This window comes from Hylaeus anthracinus, unplaced genomic scaffold (assembly GCF_026225885.1).
Source record: "Hylaeus anthracinus isolate JK02 unplaced genomic scaffold, UHH_iyHylAnth1.0_haploid 11985, whole genome shotgun sequence".
NCBI classification, from domain to species: Eukaryota; Metazoa; Arthropoda; class Insecta; order Hymenoptera; family Colletidae; genus Hylaeus; species Hylaeus anthracinus.
In genome coordinates, this window is record NW_026534333.1 from 9,490,915 (window position 1) to 9,515,849 (window position 24,935).

Here is a 24,935-nt window from a genome sequence, read left to right on the forward strand (position 1 = left end):
CGACACAGAGCCCGCGGTTCCGAGTTCGTAGTGAAAAATGGCCGGCGCCAACGATTGTTTCAGCATTGGGAGTACTGTGGCCTGTAAAACCTGTTACAAGGAGGAGATCGAAGGCGAAGTGCTAGCGTTCGATCCACAAACAAAAATGCTGATCCTAAGTATCCTTTTCTTATAAATTCCCTAAAAATATCGCCCTTCCCGACGAGTACTTGGATTCAGCGCTCATACATCGCTCGTTTATCATTGCCACAGTGTAAATGACTTTAGAGACATCTGCGACGGATTTTGTGATTTTTAATTAACGACAATTACGTTCTGTTTCATTCATTTTCACGGGCAATGTTTAATACCGCTTGTCAATTATTTGGTGATTTCTTAATCAGCTTCACGAAGTCAGGTTAGTTTCGTCACTCAATCAACCATGCTGGATTTTCCGTTCGTTTTATTTCTTTACTTATTCGTTCTCGAACGTATTTCCACGCACTATGGAGATACTTTCACCTTCGTTTCCCGCAAAAATTGCAAACAGAAACGCTTCCGGTCTGATAACAAACGTTAAAATATCTAACTTATAACCTTAGAATTTATTAAATGTTAGACACTGTGACAGGAATATTTATAAAACGAAAGTACATTCAACATTTAACTTCAACGATAACAATGATTCCTTAATTGACATTAATCAGAATGTCCATCTTCGAGTGGTGCACCAACGTTAAACGACGTACATATAGTAAATTTATCCTTGGTATCCGAGGTCCAAGTAAAGCGGGAAGTTAGCCCTACAACTAGTGAACCACCACAAAGCCTTAATTTGCAAAAGTTGAACAAAAGAGTACATAATCAAATTGAAGAGAAAAAGAAACTGGTAATGGCTCTGCAGGCCGGAGTATCTCCAGAGGGACAAAAACTCTTCAGTACTATATCAAAGACTATTCCGCAAATTACGTGGAACGGAGTAAATATCGTTGTATTTGATAATGTTACAATTAGACCTCCGTACAAAGTCGATAATGTTCATGGTAACACAGAATCTGGAGCATACAAGCATGTAAAGAAAGTAGTAAGTATTTTTAAGAAATAATGTATAATTCATAAATGATGATAATGTATAATTCGTTTATATTGTAACGTGTCAAACTTTGTAGGTTGAAAAACACATTAAAGATACAGAGGCATCTGCACAAGCACAACAACAACAACAGCGGGAACAACAGCAAAAGCAAAAAGGAGGTGCAATGCAATAAAAGTTCACAAAGGCACTATACCATGAACAAAGCTATCATGCTGTCACAGAAGTTCCAGTGTTTGGGGGAAAGTAGGAAACAATGATAACAGGATATAAAAGGAAACCATTACAAAACTACTACATAAGCCTATCATGAAAATCAGCGTCATAAAATTCGACATGTTTTGACAAAAGAGCACTTAAAGAAAACAAAGTGCAAATCGAATATTAGAATTCTAAATAAGTTTTGAATACATTGATCCCATCGTATGAGCAGCATTTTGTAAAGCAATGGAACGTGTCATACTCGATTTTTAACATAAAGCATACTCTTCGATGAAGAGTCTTGTTTATTTTATCTAACAAGCTGCCATACACCTTACGTTCTGCTGGAACTATTGTTCATATATGTGCTCTGATGCAGGTGTGTTTTAGTTTAGTTTTACATTGTTACAAATACGTTTAATAGTTGTTTACAGATCATTAATACACATCTTAAAATGATTTGATTACCATTGAAGTACGAATTTTTTCAAAGATAAATCGATCATCGCGGTATAATTTAAGTCCGTATGAAACGGTTCATTATTTTTAACTAGTGTCATAATTTAAATGTAAATGATCAACAAAAATTTTCATATATAATACCTACTTCAATATTGACTCAAATTTTACATTCATTCGCATACTATGATACATTTGTTTCAAATCGCCCATTTGGTACTATCGATTCTTTCGAAATTTGTAAACAAGAAAAAACGCAAACGTTACACTATATCACGCCTGCGTCAGCACGAGACGTTTTCGGTAGCAATATGACATTGTAAGATAAAAGGATATTCTCTTGTATAGAACGAGCTATACAATTGTTATTTAAGGAAACATCAACTTGATATGTGCAAGGGTGTGTGTGTCCCATACACTTAGAAGTAACTCCATTTGCAATGATAATGAACTTGTCTCGTGCTCTTTACTTTTTGAATGCAAAGAAAAGTCGGACAGAAAGAAAAGAAAATTATAAAATTAATTACATGAAAAGACAGAAATAAATGTAATATAAATTCTATGTTTCTTGTTTCAAGTTTATTATTCCTTTATCAGTGCTTTTATCAAAATTTGATATTACACCACTACATTATGTTTTCTGGAATAAAAATATTTCCTATAAAAACGATACAACCTTTATTCGATACTTTCGTCTAATTCCTCAATTGTTTCTGTAATATTTGTACTTCGTACAATCGCACTTAAGTCGTGAGTTACTCGAGCAATTCGAGCCGCAGCTTTAAACTTAATAGCCGCTCGTTGCTTCTCAGTTTTCTTTTTCCACTAAAAAAAAAAGTATTAAAGTCTTATTAAAAAACTAAATTATATCCTACTTTCTCTTTTGCGTGAAAAGTAGGGAATACATTTCTATATTTCTTTTTTTTTGTTATCTTGTAAGAAATAATTCGTAAAAACTGCACTATATCCTTTGATAGTCTGAAAAGATGTCTGCACTAATTTCAGCACCAACTGTTACACTACAATTTCCTATACATTTAGTGATTTTTTTGTATAATTACGCGTTTACATTTAACACTAAAATTACGTTAATATATTTATTTAGTAAATATAATTTGAATTGTTATTTATCTGAATATCAATTATTAAACTTACATTGAATATACGCAAAAAATATCACTAGGAATAACCTATCAAATAAAGACATTTCTAGTGAAAAAATTTGTTAAAGGTTTTACGTGGGTCTTTTCTAAATGCAGTTGGCATAAAAATTAACTAAATATGATGCTTCCCTCTCTACAAAAGTGGGAGAGAGATAGAGTAGGAGAGGAAGAATATCGTGGTTGAGTGTTTTGAGAGAACGTTTTAAGTTTGTACCCTATATCCGCGTTGCATGTGTAGTTTTATATTTTTGGTAAACAAATGAAGAAAGGTAATTCACGACAACTTTGTCAGAAATTATATATAATTCTAATTTTTCTATATGATATATCGTTTTATATACGATAATAACGATTTATTTCATTTTGGAGCGGAATGTTGTGATGACTAAAATTTTGACAAAAACAATTCTAAGAAAGTGTTGCGAAGTGTTCCAAGTTCTGTTAAACCGACTATTTGTAAACAGTTTGCTTTATAAAGCTTGATAATCATTGCAAAACGTTTTTATTCAACAACGTGGCAAGTGTTTATCCTAACCTATTTCGATAGTGAACAAATCTGTGACTGGATTAGGAACTAAAAATATTCAATTCCAATTACGATATCATCCTTAAGAATTGACCAGAGAGCCATAGAGCAAAAACAAATGAGAAATATAATTTATTTTGTTTACGTGTGCAGTTTCTATGATATCATTGAAGATATGTACTGTTCATTCGATAACGAGATGAGTTGATGGCGTTAGAAATTGTTTACTTACATCCTCATCACGAGATGGTAAGTTTGCAACATATTCTTTCATTTTTTCTTTTTTGGGATCCACTATAGCTAACACAGATACACACCCATCGACTGTACCTAGAACTATGCTTTTACCATCATATGTACTATCAATTGCACTTAGCTCTGCTTGAACTCTGTAATTTGCTATCATTTCACAGTCCGATGATCTATGAATGCAAAAGATTGCTGAATTTTGTATATTTTATAAATGTAATGCCACATTTTTACCTAAATACGCGTATAGTTTTTCGTCCACTGTGGTAATAAAGAACATATTCATCTGTACGGTTGAACATGGATATTACAGTGAATACTCCCTCTGCTACTTTTGGTATATAAGTCATCACGCTAGTACCTTTTTTTAATTCTAGAAGCTCTAATCCTCCTCTACAACAACAAGAATATTAAATGCTTATATTATAACCATTTACACTTTAGAAAATCTACCTGCTGGGGGCGTATAATGTATATTTTCCATCTTTGCTAACATTTCCACTCCATTTTGGTATTGTACGAACAATTTTCTTTTTGTTTATATCCAAAATAATACCTTTGTCAGATCCAATTATTCCTATCCATTGTGGTTTATTTGGCATAGGAGTGATACATACGATATCCTATTAATATAAAGCTTATAAAAATATTTACATACAGTATATAAAAACAAACTATGCTATTTGATTACTATTTCTCTTACTTTAAATCCTGGCAATTTTATGGGAATTTTACTTATTAATGCACCTGTTTTCGCATTGTATATTATAACACAATCTCTGTTACCCTTATCGGCTGCTGGTGCTATCAAAAAGGAATTGTCAGAAGTGACTACAACATTTCTAAAGGGTACACCTGTTTGACTTCTGACTGGATACTCCAGTGAAAATGTTGTCTTTCCATCTAGCCATTAATATAAATAATTATCGAAACGGAATAATAGTAATAATTTCTAATGTGTCTATCAATTGCTAACATACCAGGAATTGTTCTTACGAAAAGGGTAGCAGTTGTTTTCATGTTTTCCACACCGACAGGATTCTTAGGTCTTGAAACAGCTACAAACTTTGATGAATTTTCCATTAACATTAACTGCCTCACATTTTGTTGTTCCTCTTTAAACAACACTTGCTCTGTAATTCTGTTCCATATTAATACATTGCCCGATTCTGTTGAAACGATATACCTAAAACGAGGTACCCTAATGTAGAATTTAGTCTAAACATATTTTTCTTTAATCGCTGTCAAACTACTGACTTGCCATCGTGGGTCATGCAAGCATGCGTAACAATTGCACCCAAAGGACTATCGGCTAACTTCGAAATCAACTTTCCTGTTTGCAAGTCCCAAATTCCCACGCAGTCTCTAGTGACTATCGCCGCTAAGTTACATTCTTCCGCGAGACTGTTAGATTTCCATAGATTAGACGTAAAAATTGAATCATATATCTTTATAGAAATTAAAATTAAATTAAAAGACACGGTAGAGTACCTTATCATGTCTATCTGTAATTCGTGTCTATCTATTACATGAACTTGTTCGAAAATGTTATTTATATTCCATACTTTAACACTTCTATCGATACTCGAAGTAACAACACTGTTCCAGTTTCCGATAGTCAACGCTTCCAATTGAATAATTCTCGCAAAATGTGCGTCCAATATCTTTACCAATTCACTTGTTTCCAGACTCCAAACGTACAAGTTCTTCCTACGATAGGAACGCGTTTCGATTAATTCTGTAAAAATTACGCGTTGCTTGTTTAACGCATCGTAAAGCACACCTCACGCCAGCAATACCATACTTCTTCGTACCGCTGACCATAATCGAGTTTGAGCACATCATTCTAGTGCTGATGTTTCGAACCCCGTTTGGAAGCATTAAGACGTAAGCGTCGCTTTTATTTTCCAAAAACCAAACGATAAAACCATTGGCACTCGTGGCTAGAAGCATTTCTTCTTCTCTGTCTAATTTCAACTGCAACAAGTATTCAACGTCGTCGTTGAAAGCCCTGGGCATGTCAGAAACCATTTCCCATTGCGAGGACGTCTCATCGCACTTATACTTCGTCACTCGGTTGTCGCTTTTAGTTGTACAACCGTACAAAATCTTTTTATCGTTAGTCATCGCCAGAACGCTGCAAGATACTCGTCGATAGAAGTTTCGAATATTGATTTCGTGGACAATTAATTTTGTTACTTACCTGTGAAAATGCAGAGGATCCAATGATCCTTTCTTCCTGTACGTATGAAGAAGCATACTGGTATCCTCTATATCTCCAGACCAAAACACTACCCTGTAATCGTCTAAATTCGAGTGCTCCACGTCTGTGCGAGAATATACATTTCTCTATATAAATACGTTTCATTTGAAACGGACGATCGAACTCGTTGGTACTCACGCAGAATTGGCCATTTGTTGGAGTCCTCCGGGTTCGTGTGAGTCTCCAGTAAGTTTCCTCGTAAATCAAACCTACACCATCCTAGTTTACCGTAAACGAAGAAAAATTGATTCATCAGATGAACCCCGCACACTGGGTCGTCGTTTGGGAGCGGATTATCGATAGTAACGAATTCGCTCGTTAAAGTGTTCAACACGACGCTCTGTTAACAAAGATCAGGTGTAATTACGCTGAAAGTATCGATAATATCGGCTTTTGTCCCTGTAATGTTCCTTCGCTATCTTTTCACTAGATTTACTTTGAACTTATCTTTTACTTTTAATATAATTGCGTATTTTTGTGTATTCTTTTAACGAAAGTATCATTAATGGGTTCCGGTGTATTCTTTTAACGAAAGTATCATTAATGGATTCCGGAGGATTTTCTGGTTGAAACGAGCCCAAACGCGAGCTTAGTCGTTTCGTTTAAGATACAATAATTCCTCGATTTACTCTTTTTTCCCTCGTAATTAATAAAATAATCACCCTCTTGCCATGACGTTACAGTGACTCCTGTCTAAGAGGCCCGCCATTTTCCCCTTACGGCGGCTCTTAGACAGTATTCACCGTAACGTCATGGCAAGAGGGTGATTATTTTATTTCAGAAATTTGGTTGAGTCTTGCACTAATGGAAATTCAAACTCGTGTCCTTTTCATTATATCCCGACGAAAGTATTATAACTCTTTCAGTCGAAACCTGTATATAACAGCTTGAAACAATTTTTGAAATTTGTTTAACCCTTCGTTACAAGTAGAACGTAATATTGTAAACAAAAAAATTAAAATCGTCCTAAAGTAACTAAAAATCAAACGTGATCCTTATCGATACTCGTCCTTTACCTGGACGTCGCCTAACTACCTGATTATTGGTGGTGAACGCTGCGGCGTATCTGTTATCAGGACTCAGAACTAGATTTTGCATAATACCCTGTACACCAGGATTAATGTCCCTCGTCATGTCGCTGGTGCTCAGATCCCACGTGATGAATCGGTTGGATATCGAGACCACGTACCGATAGTCCGACGTTAAACAAAATCCGAACACAGCGAACTGGTGACCCTCCAGCGAATACTGAAACATACGCGGATTAGAAACGTTTCGTTGGCTCGTTCTAGTCGTCGAGTTACCTTCAACGGTCCTCCAGGGGTATGTAGACAGTGATAAACAGGAAGCAAAGCGCAATCCTTGGACCCGTCGTTATCGCACGCTCGAAGCAACATTTTCACGTTTACGTTACCCCCTATTTCAGGCAATAATCGCCCGATTAATTGGGGCGCGAGCATGTCAGGGTGAGAACCCAAAATCGCACCGCCCAATCTTAGCGCATCGGCTACCAGCATCAATTCTCTGGAAAAAAAAACCTCGCATATTGTCTCGATGGATAAAAAGGACGAAATCATTCTCCTTTCTCCTCTTATCATTAATTTAGTTCAAATTTTGCACATTCCTGGTCGTACGGCCATAAATATAAGGACAAAGTTCATTACTTTTAATCTACACTTTATTACGTATGTGTATCTGGTAACATTTTAAAATATTATTATTAGCAGTAATTATCACCCTCAATCTCCTGATTTAAATTCCATAGAGAAACTATTGAATCGTTTAGATAGAAAAGATATTACGAAACGAATGAAATAGTGTTACTTCAGATACAATGAAGAAATTAATAGCCAGGATGTCCAGATTGGTAAAGGAAGTTTGAAAAACACGTGGCAGATACCGTAGATGAAAAGTAAATTTGATTGTTTTTTATTATTACCGACGAGATATTAAATAAATTGTTGGTAAAATATATTCTCTAATGCAATACAAACTAATATTCATCAGTAGATTCGTAACTTTTACTTAGATATTTGCTCCAATGGAGAAAGTCTCCACATACTTGACGTTACAGTGACTTAATGTAACTTCAGTCAAAAAATAGTAAAAAATGATTTTCCAGAGGATGTACACTTCTTCTACGCGATCCTCTACACGATTTGCATTCGTGTTTTCGATTGAGAGACAGGCATCGTCGATTTTTAAAGATTTTGATTCGAGTTCTTTCTTGCGAATGTTAAGGTGTCGTTGGATGTTACCTGACAATGCTTTGGTTGTCGATGAAAGTACAAGCATCTTCGAAGTCGGCAAGCACGGCTTGCAACGGACAAGAACAGAGCTTAGCGTGGAGCCACTCGTAGTTGAACAAAACATTTTCGAAAAGATCGTTGAAACGTCGCGATCTGACCAGATGGAACGGCAGCTCGCCGAACTGAAAATTGAAAACGATTCAATGAGGGTAATATAGTCGAGATATTTCTCTTCACCTTTCTCAAATTGTATCTGGTGATGGTCCCCTCCTTCGAGTAGAACGCCAGCGGTTGTTCAGGTACTTTTCTGTCCGCCACGCCTTCCTTGTCTGCCAAGTTGAATCTGCGAATTCGATTTGTTTGAATTTCCAATCCGTCGAATTACAACTCATATAACCATCATAGAGGCCATACACGTTACAACGATGTATCGTATTATAGTAATTCTCCATTATATGCAAAAAATTGGGACCGCAGTTTTTCGTATAGTCTCATAAGTATTCGTGCTATATAGTATGTCCATTGAAAACATTTGTCTAAATTAAATGATTCGATATGTTATAGATGTTATAGATGTGATGGCGTATTCAAATTAATAACAAGTAGCGTAACGACGAATCAATTTACCTATGCCTTTGAATCTCAGTGTACTTGAACGGCTTAGGACGTCCGCCTCCCCAGATGCCGAGATAGTAATCGGCGATCATTGAGTGAAAATACATAGCCATGTTCATGTTCTTGAAGTATCTTTCCTTGGCTGTGTCCCTGAATTGTCTGTGGTACCAGTTGAGCACACTGACCCCGCCAGCTTCCCTTTCGCTCAAGTAATTCGGCAAATCGCTTCGTATTCTGGTCCACAGCAACGGCGGAATCCGCCTCACCGGTGGTAAATGGTATTGGTACACGTCGTCCAGCACTTTGTCGTCCAGAGAGATCAAATCCTCGAGCTCGGATTCGGATAAGCCAGATTTGGCGGCGGTGATGTAAGCCAACGCGTGGAACACCAAAATTTTCCCGTGCTGTTTCTCGATTCTCTCGAACAGCATCATAATGCTGTCCATCACGGTGCTGGTTAAATGAGTGTTCGCTGGTTTCGTGTAGCTCCTCCACCTGCAGATCTCGGCGAACACCAGCTTCACGAAAATCGGTAAAGAACACTTGGATATAGCATTGGCCACGAGACGCCACTGGTAGTTGTTCAGATCTCTGTGGGCTGTCCTCATCCACATCCTGTGGAAGTTATTTCTTGCGTCGTTTAACTTTTAATTATTCTCGAAGGGTTAGGATATTGGTCTCGGTTCTGGAAACTGTTATGAGTAGACTGCGAATATTCGTGTATTTGTGAGAAATGTAAATACAGGATGCGACCGAATAACATGTAGTAGCAGCCACAACGTGGTTCCTTATGAAAAAATAAGAACAATATATGCAATACAATTTTTTCATTTAAAGCTTAGTTTTCGAGAAAATCGAGTTTGAAAATCCTATTCGTACGTATTGCTGTTACGGCTAATTGTAAGTTGCGTAATTGACCGATTAAAATGTTAAAATAAATTTTTATTTTAAATTGTTAATTTAAATTAATTTAAATTGTTATTACATTATTGAATTGTGTCCGACTCATTTTGCTCCATTACTGTTACGACATCAAGATCTGAGAAATTAGATTGTCTATTTATATAAACACTACCGCACAAAATAATTGAGTGCAAATTACGAAAGAAACTTTTGGGACAACCTAATATATAAACATATGAATTTGCGTAATAGTGTGTTGCTAATAATAATATTCGTAGCATAAATAAGAGAACCAATGAGAACCCTAACCGATATAATATCGATTATAATTTTATGACTTCAAATTCAAAACCGATATTCATGAAAACCGTTATATTTATAAAACATCTAAATTTTATTCGATTCTCGCAACAATTTCAGTCAGAACCGATGCATTATAGTTTGAAATAGTTATTTCCAGAAACGTTTCGAATCCCAGCCTTCGTGCTCCTTGTACCTTATCACATCCATGGCTAGATCTTCGCCCAGAGCGACTACTTCGATGAAGCTCTCCTCTGCATCGATCATCCTACGTAGTAATTGGTAATCTCTCGAAATCACGGGATTCGATTCCTCGGCAGCGCAAGATAACATCATCTGAAATTCATCCAAGAGTTTCGCGCGTATTCGGAGTACTTTTAAGGGATGCAACCCCTTTCGAAGCATGAAAACATAGCTACAGTCAATCCCATAAATATTCGTACCCTCTGTGTCTATTGAAGATGTTCGACTAAATTAAATAATAGTTTTGATATTACTAAATGAAGTTTTCATTATAAATATTTATACGAATAAGCTTACACGTGTATATATTAGGTTGTCCGAAAAGTTTCTTTCGCTTTATTAATAAGTAATACATGAACAATAGTTTATATTTTATGTTACATTATTGAATTGTGTACGATTCATTTTGCTCCGTTACTGTTACAACATGAATATCTATGAAATTAGATTGTCTATTTATATAAACACGACCACATAAAATAATTGAGAGCAACTCGCGAAAGAAACTTTCGGGACAACCTAATATATTCAATAATTTTTATTTCGAAAACAATGGACCTAATGGAAGATCTGTCTATATAAAAGTTATCTGTTTATTATTCAATGTATGTACAATAAACGCCAACAAATAGATTCTCCATTAAGTCAATCGTTTTTACAAAAATAATTATTGGATACAGCAATGATTTTCACGCGTCCAAGATAGCTTTCTCTTGCAATGTTTCGGGTACCTTGCAATTCGACGGAAGTCTGGTGGGCAACCATGATAATTTATTTCCTTGCACCCCCGTCAGCTGATCGACGCTATCCAAGAATAATAGGATCGGTTGGTCTACCGTGGCTAAAGTCAGCAGGTATTTAAAGTAAGCCGTCAGCGGCACCAGGTCGTCGGGGATTTCTTCAAAGGGTAGCATGAAGTTGTAGGAAATCTACGTAAGGAAGAACGCCTCGGTTATGTCATTTGTCGACGTAAGTCGTAACCGCGTACTTACTTGCTGACAAATGGATATCAATGTGGGTGTCAGGGCACTACTGTCTGGAGTGGTGCCAAGAAATCGGATTATATTGATTGGCTTTTTTCCAGTGAGCCACGTGCCGCTCGTCAGGCCTGCACTCTTCGCTAATAAAGACGTCTTTCCACAGCCACCTTCCCCGTATAAAACCAAAGGTTTATCGCTGTCACCCATCATGTACTCTTTAATGGTTACCAAGGTGTCCTCTCGGCCGTAGAACACCTGGACATTTGGAACGGTTCATTGGCTTCGTGTAATGCTGAGAGTAATTAACCAATCGTTAAGCAGTTCAAATAAATGTTATATAATTTTGTATGAATTTGGCAAAGGACCTACAATTGGAAGAGTTATTCAGATGGTCTGGTTTAGGTGAACCTGTATATGATTACAGGTTCTAATAGTTTCAAAACTTCGGCAAAGAATGAGATAGTATTTACATCTTTCTGAAGTTTTGGTACGTTATGATTAGTTTTAAATGAATTAAATGGAACCTAACCATAGCCATTATTACGAGACATGCTGCGAAGACCTCGAATTAATTTTTAATCAATGTAATCATTATTAAACTATTCATTCCATTGTCAAACGTACAACTAACAAGTCCCTATAATAATATTAAACAATTGAAATAGATCAGAATTCGTGATCGGTTACTAGAATTTTAGCGAAAGCAACAGTTCTAAGATTTCTGAGGATAGTTACTACTTTCCTCGTACATGTTTAAAGTTTCTACTTTTGTCGTATCGAAAATAATTAAATATCAGGGATCTAGACACCTAGAGTGCCTGAGAAGAATTTCCAAAGAGATCTACCTTGACGGAATTGTTGCAAGCATGGAGATGCTGCAACATCTCCGTTATAATTTGTCCCTGCGCGGAGCTGTCTTCTTTTCTCATTGCGCGATCTACCAGTTTCACTATGTTTCGATAAAAGTGCGTTATGAAGTGCTGGAGGTACTCGCTATGCGTTTCTGGATCCAAACCCTCTCGTCCGATCCATTCTACGGTGTATCTGACGAGCGAAACATTATCAAAAGTCTATCATATAAAATGTTTGTGTAAAAACTCCGTTGCGTTATAATACCTCTCCAAATTTGTGCTTTCGATCTTGTCTGGAAGTCTTTCGTCCCTCAAATTCGCCAGAAGTTTCGCGGCCTCGTTGTCCAAGCTTCTATTCAATATGTCTAAGAACAAACTGGCTTTTCGCAAGTTTTGAAGATTTATATTGTTTATGTATCGCACGTACGCCAGACAGTGATTTTTCGTATTTTTAACGTTCAGAACACCGTTGATCACTTCTCTCTCGGTGACTGTGTACAAAAATTAAAAATTAACGAGCATAACGACGCATTTTAGTCTTGTGCAGCCTATACCTGACATAAAATAGTTGTGCATCGTGTCTTTGTCAAATTTTCCTGAGTTGTACAGAGACTGCGCTCCCTTCCTAAACAGTTTCTGCATTTTCACCATGGTGTCCCACCAAATCGCCTGGTCCTCTTGCTGCAGCTTCGGTATTCTCTGCATTGTACACGAATTTAGTACGCTGTTTAGCTTTTACTGGAGGAACCGAGCACATCTCCTTACTTTATTGTTGAAATTCTTCAGGATGGACGATATTGGTTGGAGGATACTCGTTGGTGGCACTGCGTTGCTATCCTTTTTGTACCATTTATCCAGAAGGCCCACGTCCATTCCCTGTGCCTCTAAGTCTGTCCTCAGCATTTCCAACTCAGAACTAAGAACGTACGTTGGGATAGGCCGATAACCATACTTCTGTCCCAGAAATACCTAAGGAAGCAAGAAAAGGTATACCTAGTCCTGCTCTGTTATTAAGTGCGGTTTTGAACTACCTTTAAAAAGTCAGAAACGTTGTCAGTTTTAATTAAACATAATTTATCTATAGAGTGAGAGTAAAGGATTTTCCATAAAAAGACTTTAAAATTTTGTTTTTAAGGGTGGAAGCTACCTTGAACACGTGGAAATCATATTTAACAATTATGCTTCAGAAAGCATTTAACTTAATAGAAGATCTGTTTGGCGGAGTTTATTTAAGAAAATAATTTTTGTTTCAATTTTTTAGATGAAATAGACACTACACAACAAATGTTTTTCGAATGAATTTTCCGTAAAATATACACTTCAACGTATGCTGCTAATTATTAATCCCTTTTTAGCTATGCTTCAGTATTCACCAACGAAAATGATTTCTATACAAGAGATATTAATTAGACTCGTCGATAGCGTCCCACGTTTCAAAAACGAATCTGTCCATTTTTTACCACAAAGTTGGGCCCCATCGAGAGCCTCTGACAATTTTCTATCTCCCTCATACAGAGTTCTGTGGTCATATGATCGTCGGTGGCCTCGTCCCTCACGCCCCATCTCATATCAACCACCTGCAATCACATCATTCGTTAATTAGTTGGTCATCCTCATTTCGATTTTCCTCGAGTTAAAATTAGAACGAAATTTCGAAGATCGAATTCTGAGGCAACCGATCGTACGCCAGTGTTGAAACTTTGGCAAGTTTTTTGCTCGTGTTTGCGCGGACCAGTACCTGGCACGACGAAAATCAATTGTTTCTTCAAGGACGACTGGTCGTGCTTACACGATACAGATTTTGGCAACCCTTTAGCAGCTATATCTACTCGGTTACACACGCAACATCTTTCTGATATCTATAGTAGAAATCAATATCTTCGGATGACGCATATTCGATCCCCTAATCCGACTGAATTTTTTGGCTAATCACCTGAAACTCTAATCCGTGTTTCTCTCTGCAGTAGTCCTTCAATTTGGGGTAGCATTGGGCCATGAGGGTGTTTCGCTCCATCGTTGTGTCTGTTTCGGATTTAAATTGTTCATTGATTGGGGAGGATTCAGACTTGCAATTCCATACAGCGAATAACTTTAGTATTTGGACACTTTACAATTTTACAAAAGATAAAGTAATTAAAGTATGTATTGCATTAAAATATTGAATCTAGTTAACAAAAGTGAAAAGTTTATGTATTAGATTTATAATGTTTCTTGCGAAATAAGTCTCAAACAAAACAACGTATTAATATGTTATTTCAACAATCAGTATTACTAATTTTGTTTTTATTGACGGAGCAATGGGCAACAATATGTATTCAAACCTCCTACAGAATAATTTGTACAAAAATGTAATAAACGAGGGATTCATAATACGTTCAAGTTTTATCAGGATGATGACTTAAAGCATACATCGTACAGTGTTGTGTCCTTTTGATTACTTTATCCTAAAAATTGTTAAGTCTCCGAATATTAAAATTAGTCACTGTAGATGTATCGACTTACCTGTGAAAGTCGAACTCGTAAATATTCTGACGATTTTAGAGCTAACAGCTGGCAGGGACTTCAGAGATCCCGCGAAGATCGAATCGATGACTGCTTCGTCCATGTTTTTATCAAGTGGGATTAGCCCACTTTGGCACCCTGAAATATCGCCTTTCTTTGAATTTATTTCTCTGAAGTTATACGTCATACACGAATTTTCTATTGAAATGCGTTTGCTCCTCAAGTCTCGAAGTACACAGAAATATTTTTGTTTTCTTAATATCTTAGCGCAACTAGCAGGATAACTGCGAGATAGTTCGACTTGAAATAAAAATAAAATATTTTATAAAACCGTTACATATTACCTTTAATAATATAAAAATAATTCCCTCTTTCAAGTAAATCAGATAAAAAATGTAGAAGCTACGCTGCACACCAATTTAAAAAAGATTCGTTTCTGGAGAAACGCATTTAAAGTTTTACGTTACTACATTAAACTTACGTTACGTTACTAAAGATTACGTTACGTGTATTAGTGCAGTATCAGTGCAGCGTGCAAGTAATTCAGCTCTAAAGTCTGTAATATTTCAAATTTCCAGTGAAGAATTTTTAATTAACTTCATTTTAGAGCATCGTTTAAGCACAACAAAACTTCGATATCGTTAAAGTTCCGAAGCCACCTAACCTGTTAATGTATACTCTGTTTTGAATATCCAATCAACTGTTTACCAACGAGTTCCTATTGCATCCTGTTACCCGTAACATTGCAAGGGTACTGAGATCGTCTCCAAAACTTCGCGAGCATTTATAGGGTGTGAATATATATCCATCCATCGCCAACATCTCCATACACACTTCCCACCCCCTACGCGAAGTCGATCACCAAGTTTCACAGTATCTTTCCGCTCGCAAAGTCAAACCCACTGGTTCGTCGGGACACCTAACAGCAAAGTTGTCGTGAAAACGAGTAAAGAATATTGGAACTTCAACCGAGCTGGACGATAGTAAGCACCCCAGTGGTTGCTAGGGGTTGTTTACAGAGCGCAAAGCGTGCCTCATTGATTTTAAGAAAACTATTATTCTATCGCACTTTGCGTTTTGCGATTCTCGACTGAACAATCTTTCAACTAGACTTCTGTCTAAATGCACTGTGCGTCCTCGAGAAACGAACAGCTACCGATTTCCATTCGAGAAAGAAATGAACTTGGTTGAATTTCGCGCAGATTTACTGATGGACCAGACGTAGCACGAACCGTGATTTGGATTAAACGATCAAAATGGCACCACCGGATCCAGTGACGCAAATGAACACGTACCGATCGTACGTGACCATGCTAGCCGATCCAGTCTCGAAAGACGAATTAAAACTGAAGGCCGCCCAAGAGTTGTCGGAGAACTTCGAGGTATATCGAACGAATCCTCTATCTAAAAAATCTCTGTCTCTTAAAAAATTAAGAGAAACCATTCCCTATACAATATTCTTCCCGCAGGTCATCATGTGCTCCTCGCAGTATCCGGCATTTCTTGATCACATGATGAAAATATTTTTAAAGATCCTCCAAGAAGGCGAGCCTCACTTCATATCGGAATACAACATTCAACAAGTTCGAAAGTTGATCTTAGAAATGATACACAGATTGCCCAGCAACGATTACTTGCGTCCGTACGTAAAACAGATTTTGAGCCTAATGTCGAAGCTCTTGGAGACCGATAACGAAGAGAACGTATTGGTCTGCTTGAGGATCATCATCGAGCTCCACAAACAGTACAAACCAACGTTCAATCCGGAGGTAAGCGAATGATCGTCGAAATCTTCGATCGACGTACAGTGTGAGCCACGATGCTACATATTTCAAAGCTCTCGAATGAAAGCTTTCGTGCTTAACAAATGCGAGGCATGTAACGAATTCTAAAACAGTGGATGTTAACGAAGAGTGCAGAGAATGTAATTGTGTGTGAATTTAAAAAGGACCTTAAAAATTATACTTGAAAATTTCTCGCGCTACTCGTTGATAGCTTTAAAAAACAATACTTATACGTTATAACGGAAATAAAAATGTTTCGGAATCCGTAATATTACTCACATTTGTTAGTCGTCAAAGTTTTCGTATGAAAGCGTTCAAATACGTCCATGTATCCGCACGACGCGTGGGTGTAAACATTCTGTTATTGCTTTCGCTCCTAGATACAGTATTTTCTGCAATTCGTGAAATCCGTGTACAGCGAGTTACCAAAGAATTTGCCAAAAATATTCGAGCCACGTCCACCGTTGAGGGTGAAAGACTTGTCGGAAATAAACATAGAAGCTCTCTTGAAGGAGACATTCACGATCACGGCCATACAAAGCGAGAAGAAAGCAGCGGACGGTACTGTCGTCACAGTAAGCATCGAACTTGTTTCATTGTCTGCTATGACAAAGTGCTCGGGGAATAATGACAGGAAACGTGTTCTGTTTCAGTACAATCTCATTCCTAAAGCAGTACTGTCCCTCAAAGTGCTCCAGGAACTGCCGATCATCGTTGTACTCATGAACCAATTATACAAGCAAAACGTTCACCAGGACGTGTCAGACTTTATTCCTCTCGTTATAACGACGATAACGTTGCAACCGAGCCCCCAACACAGAGCGTCGCCTGGATTCAACAAGGAAGTCTTCGTGGACTTCATGGGCGCGCAGATCAAGACTCTGTCGTTCTTGGCGTACGTAATCCGAGTCTACCAGGACGTGGTGTCGCAGCATAGTTCCATATTGGTGAAAGGTATCCTGGGCTTGTTCACCCTGTGCCCCATGGAAGTGGCACACCTGCGCAAGGAATTGGTGATCGCGTCGAGGCACATTCTGGCCACGGATCTGCGCAATAAATTCATCCCGCACATGGAGTGTTTCTTCGACGAGGATATATTCATAGGACGAGGTTGGACGACGCACGAGTCTCTCAGGCCGTTGGCGTACTCGACGCTCGCGGACTTGGTCCACCACGTTCGGTTGCTGTTACCACTGAGCGACGTCTCCAGAGCGGTGCATCTGTACAGCAAGAACCTGCTGGATCAAAGCCTCCCGACAGCCGTTCAAATGGTCTCCTGCAAGCTGCTGATGAATCTGGTCGACACCGTCAGACAAAGGTCCGATGCCGAAAACAGCACCCAGGGGAGAGAGCTACTGATGCGCATACTGCTAGTTTTCGTGTTGAAGTTTAAAACGATCGCGAAGATCTACATACCGATTCTGCGCAACAAGGCCAAACAACTGATGCCACCCGGCTTGGACATAAAAACGGAGGACGCTAAGGCCGTTATTCCAGACCTGAACGACGACAAAGACGCTGGGAAGTCGAAATTCGGGTTCCCTTCCTCTCAAGCGATGAGCTACAACGTGGCCGATTACAGGAACTTGGTGAAGAGTTTGGTTCACGGCGCAAAAGCTATCACGTCGAACTGCATCAACAGCAAGACCGGCGAGGCGACGCAATCCAACCAGTTTCAGTCCAAGGAGACGTTGGTGTACATCAAGCTGGTCAAATGGGCGCTGCCGGCGTTGGATATATACACAATAGGTCCTCCTACCATCGGCGCCGTCGCTCAACCTGGCCGACCGGCTCAGTCTCAGACGATACGCACGCGAGAAGAAAAGGAAGTCCTCGAGCTATTCGGAAACGTCTTCACCCAGATGAATCCGCAAACGTTCCAAGAAATATTCTCCACATCTATCGACTACATGGTCGAGAGGATCTTCAAGAACTGCGCGCTGCAGATCATCGGCAGCGCCTTTCTGTCGAGTCCCACGATATCGTCCACGTTCGCGACGATACTGGTCGAATATCTGCTGGAAAGGATGGGCGACATGGGCTCCAACGTGGAAAGGAGTAATTTGTACTTGAGGCTTTTCAAGCTCGTATTCGGCAGCGTGTCCCTTTTCCCTGCGGAAAACGAACACATGCTGAGGCCACACTTGAACCAGATCGTCAATCGAGCCATAGAGCTGGCCATGTCTGCGAAGGAACCGTACAATTATTTCCTACTGTTGCGTGCTTTGTTCAGATCCATCGGAGGCGGTTCCCACGACCTCCTGTATCAGGAGTTCCTACCGCTGCTTCCAAACATGTTGGAGGGACTGAACAGGCTACAATCTGGCCTGCACAGACAGCACATGAAGGATCTTTTCGTCGAATTGTGCTTGACAGTTCCTGTGAGACTCAGCTCTCTTCTGCCGTACCTTCCGATGCTGATGGACCCACTCGTTTCCGCTTTGAACGGAAGCTACTGCTTAGTCAGCCAGGGGTTGCGAACCCTCGAGCTCTGCGTGGATAATCTTCAACCTGATTTCCTCTACGAGCACATACAACCGGTTAGAGCAGACTTGATGCAGGCGCTTTGGAGGACTCTGCACAATCCCACCGATCAGGCTCACGTGGCGTTTCGCGTGCTGGGCAAGTTCGGCGGCGGGAACAGGAAGATGATGATCGAACCGCAGAAGTTGGAGTACAACGATCGAGAGACTAACTCGCCAGCTATCGTCGTTTACTTCCAGGAGCCTACCAAACCGATCGATTTCACGGTGGAAAAGGTTATCGAGACCGCCTTCAATGCGCTCAAATCGAACAACACCGACTCGTTCTATCGTAGACAATGCTGGGAAGTAATTAGTTGCTACCTGGCAGCCTCGCTCCGACTGGACGACAACAACGCCGTTCTGTACAAACTGTTCATGCATCCCAGCTTTAAAGAGGGTAAAATTCCTCATCAGCAGGGACCTCATTACAAATGCCCAGACACGGTCGCGAGGAACGTTCAACAGACAGCGTTGACTGGACTCTTCGTTGCAGCAGAGATCAAAGAATTGAGGCATTCGGTGTTGGGTACCGTGGTGTCGATCGTCAGGCATTACACAATGGTAGCGATTGCTCAGCAAGCCGGTCCCTTCTGTCTGACCGGAAGACAAATTCGCATGCAGGGTCAGGACCCTCTCGTCTTGATCGACGCTCTTGCCGTCATCATGGGCCACGAGGAGAAAGAGCTGTACAAATCCGGTCACTTGGCTCTAGTTTTGATCCTTGAAACCGCTACCAACATTCTGGGCTCGAAGGAACGGGCCTGCCAGTTACCACTGATGGAATACTTGGCTGAAAAGATGTGCTCCCTTTGCTACGAGCGTGCCTGGTACGCGAAATTAGGTGGATGCATAGCCATAAAGTTTCTTTTTGAGAGAATGGCGACGAAATGGGTGCTGAATCACTTGTTTGTCTTCCTGAAGGCTCTGATGTTCGTGATGATGGACCTGACCGAAGAAGTGTCCAACGGCGCCATTGACATGGCCAAGGCCAATTTGGAGAAGATGCTGAGAGTTTGCGTAAATCCTGGTATACAGGACGGAAACACGGAACTGATCGAGGCGCAGAACAAGAGCTTGTACGAAGTCACCCACGAGTTGGTGCGACAGGTGACGTCGCCGCACACGTTGGTGCGAGAACAAGCTATGGCGTCCTTACGACTGCTGGCTGAAATACAAAACAAAACCGTGACGGAAGTGATGGAGCCTCACAAGGAAGTCCTGGCAGATATGATTCCACCTAAGAAGCATTTGCTTCGTCATCAACCCGCGAACGCTCAAATCGGCTTGATGGATGGAAACACGTTCTGCACCACGTTGAATCCCCGACTCTTCACCATCGATCTGACGGTTATGGAGCACAAGGTATTCTTCCAGGAACTGCTGGCTCTCAGTGAAGCAGAGGACGCGAACTTGAACAAACTGCCTTGCTACAAATCCGTCTCGAACCTCATTCCTCTGAGGAAGTCGGCGTTAAAGGCGCTCGCTGCCTGCCACTACATCGTCGCTTGCCGCGAAAAGATTTTCGGGGTTCTTTACAAAGCTTTGGAGAAACCGAATGTGGAGCTGCAAGAAGCAGCCTTCGAGTGTATGCAGAAATTCATCGCTGGTTTCCAGATCGACATGGAGTCCGTTCACGCTATAATGCGACCGATGCTTTTGACTTTGGGCGATCACAGGAATCTGAGTCTCAATTGCGTGAAACGACTATCGTATTTGACGCAGCTGTTTCCCAGCACCTTTAGCATCACTCTTTGTGAGCAGCTGCTGCAACACTTGAAGAAGCTCTTGGAGAACTTGATACAAGCGCACAAAGGTATATCTAAGTCGGGTGAGAACGAGCAGAAGATAGCTACCATCATAGGGATCTTTCATGAGATTCCTGCGGCCACCCCAAAGTTCATCGACGTTCTGTGCAGGCTCGTGTTGCAAACGGAGAAATCGTTGATGGTGGAGGTGTCCAGCCCGTTTCGCATTCCCCTGATGAAGTTCCTTTTACGATATCCCACGGAGACCCTGAATTTGTTCTTGCACGACAACAACATCAAAGATCAGCAATGGAGCAGATACTTGGAGTTTCTTGTTAAACAGAAAGATGGCAAACCGTTCCGCGACGTGCTGCACAACAGCACGGCGAGACTGATAACGATGCTGCTCGCACATTCCCAAACGAACTCGAACTTGACGCACAGCGAGAAGAGCGAGCTTCAACATCAGGCTATCAAGATCATCGCCATATTAATTAAATTCGACGATCAATGGTTGTCGACGCAAAGTCAGTTGGTGGGAGCGCTGAAACAAATCTGGTGCAACGACGAGTACCAAGCGTTGCACAAAAAAGTCGAGAGCGTGGATTACTGTCATTGGAAGGAGCCCAAGCTAATCGTGAAGATTCTGTTGCACTACTTCCGCCACCATCCGAACGACATCGACCTGCTCTTCCAACTGCTGCGAGCAACTTGCGACAGGTTCATTCCCGATTTCCAGTTCTTACGGGACTTCTTGGAGCACACCGTAGCACAGGAGTACACGGTCGAGTGGAAACGTAGCGCCTTCTTCAGGTTCGTGGACCACTTCCCGACGAACAACCTCTCTCAAGAGCTGAAGGCCAACGTGTTGCAACTGATCGTGATCCCTTGCTTCGCTGTGAGCTTCGAGAGAGGCGAGGGCATGAAACTGGTTGGAGGTGCGCCTATGCCCTACCAAGATAACCCAGAAAACGTCGTATCGGTATTCATCAGCAAGATCATCGATCCAGATAATCCATTCGGTTCCGCCGACTGCGTTCGCATCTCTTTGCTCCAGTTCTCGTGTCTATTGGTGGAGCAAGCTTCTCAACACATTCACGACGTCACCAACAAAAGACAAGGCAACAAGTTACGCAGACTGATGACTTTTGCGTGGCCCTGTCTGTTGGGTAAAAATTGCGTCGATCCCACGACGAGATATCACGGTCATCTGCTTCTCAGTCACATAATCGCCAAGTTCGCCATTCACAAGAGAATCGTTCTCCAAGTGTTCCACAGTTTATTGAAAGCCCACGCACTGGACGCGAGAAACGTAGTTAGACAAGCGTTGGAAATTCTTACACCTGCCATGCCTGTGAGAATGGAAGACGGTAACACGATGCTGACCCATTGGACGAAGAAGATCATCGTGGAGGAGGGACATTCCATGCAACAGTTGTTTCACATTCTTCAATTGGTGGTCAGACATTATAAAGTGTACTATCCAGTGAGGCATCATTTGGTCCAGCATATAGTAAACTCGATTCAAAGATTAGGATTCAGTCCTACGGCTACGATCGAACACAGGAGATTGGCCGTCGAGTTGGCGGAAGTAATTATAAAATGGGAATTGCATAGAATCAAGGACGAGGCCGAGAGTGCGGATTCCGGTGGGAATAGGTCGACGTTGGGAGGATCTATGAAGAGACCGATAAACGACGATCCCACGGGAACTAAACGTATGACGACTCAAACGGCTACTGGCAGCGCCACGGTTCCCGTGATTTTGCCCAGGATAGAACCAGGATCGACAAAACCCATCGAGAGAGCGCACGCCGACGCGATCTTAAACTTTTTGCTTCGTTTGGCCTGTCAGGTAAACGACGTAACGACGATTCACGGGAATCCAGGTGAACAACTGTCCAGGCGTTGCGTGGCTTTGTTAAAAATGGCTCTGAAACCCGACGTTTGGCCGCAGTCGTGCGATCTGAAGTTAGCTTGGCTGGACAAAGTGCTCGCCAGCGTGGACAGTACTCAACCTAATTACGGTAACATCTGCACAGCTTTGGAAGTTCTGACGTTCCTGTTGGGCGTGATGAAAAGGGAACAAATCCTGGCGAGCTTCAAGCCTCTGCAACGCGGCGTAGGCGCCTGCATCGCGAGCAGCAACACAAAAGTGATTCGATTGGTTCACGGGCTGTTGTCGCGATTGATGACTATCTTTCCAGCAGAACCGGCGCCTTCCAGCGCTGCTCCTAAATACGAAGAATTAGACACCCTGTATACCACCGTTGGTAAATTTGTAGTTGACGGTTTGGCAACGTACGAGAAGAATACCGCAGCTACTCCCAGTACGTTGTTCGGCACGTTGATGATGCTGAAGGCTGCCTGCACGAACAATCAAAGTTACATTGATCGACTGATAACCCCTTTCATGAGAGTTCTGCACAGGATGGCCAAGGATCACCTCCATTCGACTCAGGCAGAGGCTAATCCGGTTGGCAGCGAGTTATTGATCTTAAGTTTGGATCTCGTGAAGAACCGCGTTGTGGTGATGGGCGTGGAAATGCGAAAATCGTTTATAGGCTCCATTCTGGTTGGGTTGATCGAGAAAACGCAGGACATAAAAGTGATGAAAGCGATTACCAAGATGCTCGAGGAATGGATGAAGAACAAGAACCCTATCGCGATGAATCAGGCGCCCAGCTTGCGAGAAAAGTCGATCCTTTTGGTAAAAATGATGCAGTACGTGGAGAAACGTTTTCCCGATGATTTAGAGTTGAACAGACAATTCTTGGAGCTCGTTAATTTCATTTATCGGGACGAAACTCTGAAATCGTCCGAGTTAACGTCGAAATTGGAGCCAGCATTTTTGTCAGGCCTACGATGCGTGCAGCCCCAGATACGAGCGAAATTCTTCGAGGTGTTCGACGGATCCATGAGAAGACGACTCCACGACAGACTTCTGTACATTATTTGCAGCCAGAGTTGGGACGCGATTGGTCCCCATTACTGGATCAAGCAATGCATCGAGCTGCTTCTCGTCACAGCGAATTCGTCCACTCAGATTCAGATGTCCAATCAGGACACGTTGCTGCCCAGCGTAACGTCTGTGATTAACATGACGGATAGCGAGGAGCACAAGAACTTCATGATATACACATCCATCAAAGAAGAACCTCAAGACATGTCGGACGCGGTCGACGTGAAAGACGAAATCTTGGACATGGACTTGTCCAACGTAGATTCAACAGCCGTTCCAGAAGAGATAACGAACGCTGGAAAGACAACGTTAACGCAGCTGATCGCAAAGCAAGGAGAGTTCATAGACTACGCCAAGAAGATAAGGACGGAGCAGTTGCTGTTGGCTGCGGCTCAACTTTGTCACATGGACACGAACTTGGCGGAACGCGTCTGGTTGGACACTTTCCCAAGGATATGGGGCATCCTGGATGAGCATCAACATAACACTCTAATCGCAGAAGTGGTGCCGTTTATTTGCAGTGGGACGCACGTTATTCAAAAAGATTGTCATCCAAGCGCGATCGCTACGTTCGTCGAAGCGATAGCGCACTGCAATCCTCCTGTGCCCATGCGACCAGCTTTGATGAAGTACCTAGGCAGATCGCACAACCTCTGGCACAGGATGACGCTGAGTCTCGAACAGATGGCGTTCGACAATGGGAACAACCAATTCAAGATCAAGAGGGAGTCGGACTGCTACGACTTTGAGCCTGACAACAGTCCACACGCTGAAATTTTGGACTCGTTATCGGATATGTACTCGCTATTGTGCGAGGAGGACATGTGGTCTGGTCTCTGGCAGAAGCACGCGCATTACAAGGAAACGCTTCAGGCGACCGCCCTTGAACAACAGGGATTTTTTGAACAAGCTCAAGGGGCATACGACGTGGCAATGACGAAATTCAAGCAGGATTATGTTTCGACACCGGCTCCGTTCAAGATACAACGCGAGGCGATGCTCTGGGAACAGCACTGGATAAGATGCGCGAAGGAATTGAATCAATGGGACTTGTTATTAGATTATGGCAGCAAGAAGGCGGAGAAGAATCCATTTTTAATTCTGGAGAGTTCTTGGCGCATTCCTAATTGGGCGATGATGAAGGAAGCTCTCGCCCAGGTGGAGCACAATTGCCCGAAGGAAATGGCTTGGAAGGTACAATAAATAATACTAACCCTTTGCTCTACGAGGTCAACTATAGCATGTCAAAATTAAGGATATTTCAATTGTGCAGAAGGCTAATACCTATTCTTTCTTTCATTTCTTTGTATTAATTTAATTGAAAATATATTCCCATAAATGTT

The 24,935-nt window shown here is 41.1% G+C and overlaps 3 protein-coding genes across 5 annotated transcripts in view; 2 read left to right on the forward strand and 1 right to left on the reverse strand.

Moving 5' to 3' along the window:
• LOC128887164 (protein LSM12-like) lies at window positions 1-2,294 on the forward strand. Its single transcript, XM_054142752.1, has 3 exons — window positions 1-158; window positions 687-1,063; window positions 1,149-2,294. Exons 1-3 carry the CDS (start codon window positions 38-40, stop codon window positions 1,245-1,247), a joined length of 597 nt encoding a protein of 198 aa, XP_053998727.1. The 5' UTR covers window positions 1-37; the 3' UTR covers window positions 1,248-2,294.
• Window positions 1,928-15,313, reverse strand: LOC128887162 (NACHT and WD repeat domain-containing protein 2). Its single transcript, XM_054142748.1, has 27 exons — window positions 15,241-15,313; window positions 14,577-14,714; window positions 14,008-14,096; window positions 13,535-13,651; window positions 12,840-13,043; window positions 12,629-12,773; window positions 12,340-12,565; window positions 12,069-12,267; window positions 11,236-11,478; window positions 10,975-11,172; window positions 10,197-10,336; window positions 8,810-9,412; window positions 8,420-8,525; window positions 8,192-8,364; window positions 7,238-7,457; window positions 6,969-7,181; window positions 6,072-6,273; window positions 5,874-5,997; window positions 5,454-5,807; window positions 5,162-5,380; window positions 4,928-5,074; window positions 4,651-4,856; window positions 4,374-4,573; window positions 4,124-4,293; window positions 3,905-4,063; window positions 3,654-3,843; window positions 1,928-2,557 (listed from the first exon to the last, which is right to left on the reverse strand). The coding sequence occupies exons 2-27, from the start codon at window positions 14,677-14,679 to the stop codon at window positions 2,411-2,413; spliced, it is 5,097 nt and encodes a 1,698-aa protein (XP_053998723.1). The 5' UTR covers window positions 14,680-14,714; window positions 15,241-15,313; the 3' UTR covers window positions 1,928-2,410.
• LOC128887161 (transformation/transcription domain-associated protein) overlaps window positions 2,580-24,935 on the forward strand; it is a 26,425-nt gene continuing 4,069 nt past the window's right edge. Inside the window, exons 1-6 of one of the 3 annotated variants that reach the window (XM_054142746.1) lie at window positions 2,580-3,164; window positions 3,575-3,670; window positions 15,779-15,958; window positions 16,046-16,345; window positions 16,741-16,935; window positions 17,014-24,786. In XM_054142746.1, the coding sequence (XP_053998721.1) occupies window positions 15,833-15,958; window positions 16,046-16,345; window positions 16,741-16,935; window positions 17,014-24,786 (8,394 nt within the window). In that variant the 5' untranslated portion in view covers window positions 2,580-3,164; window positions 3,575-3,670; window positions 15,779-15,832. Of the gene's footprint in view, window positions 3,671-15,778; window positions 15,959-16,045; window positions 16,346-16,740; window positions 16,936-17,013; window positions 24,787-24,935 lie in introns of all 3 variants that reach the window. The other 2 variants (XM_054142744.1, XM_054142747.1) reach the window with 2 other exon arrangements.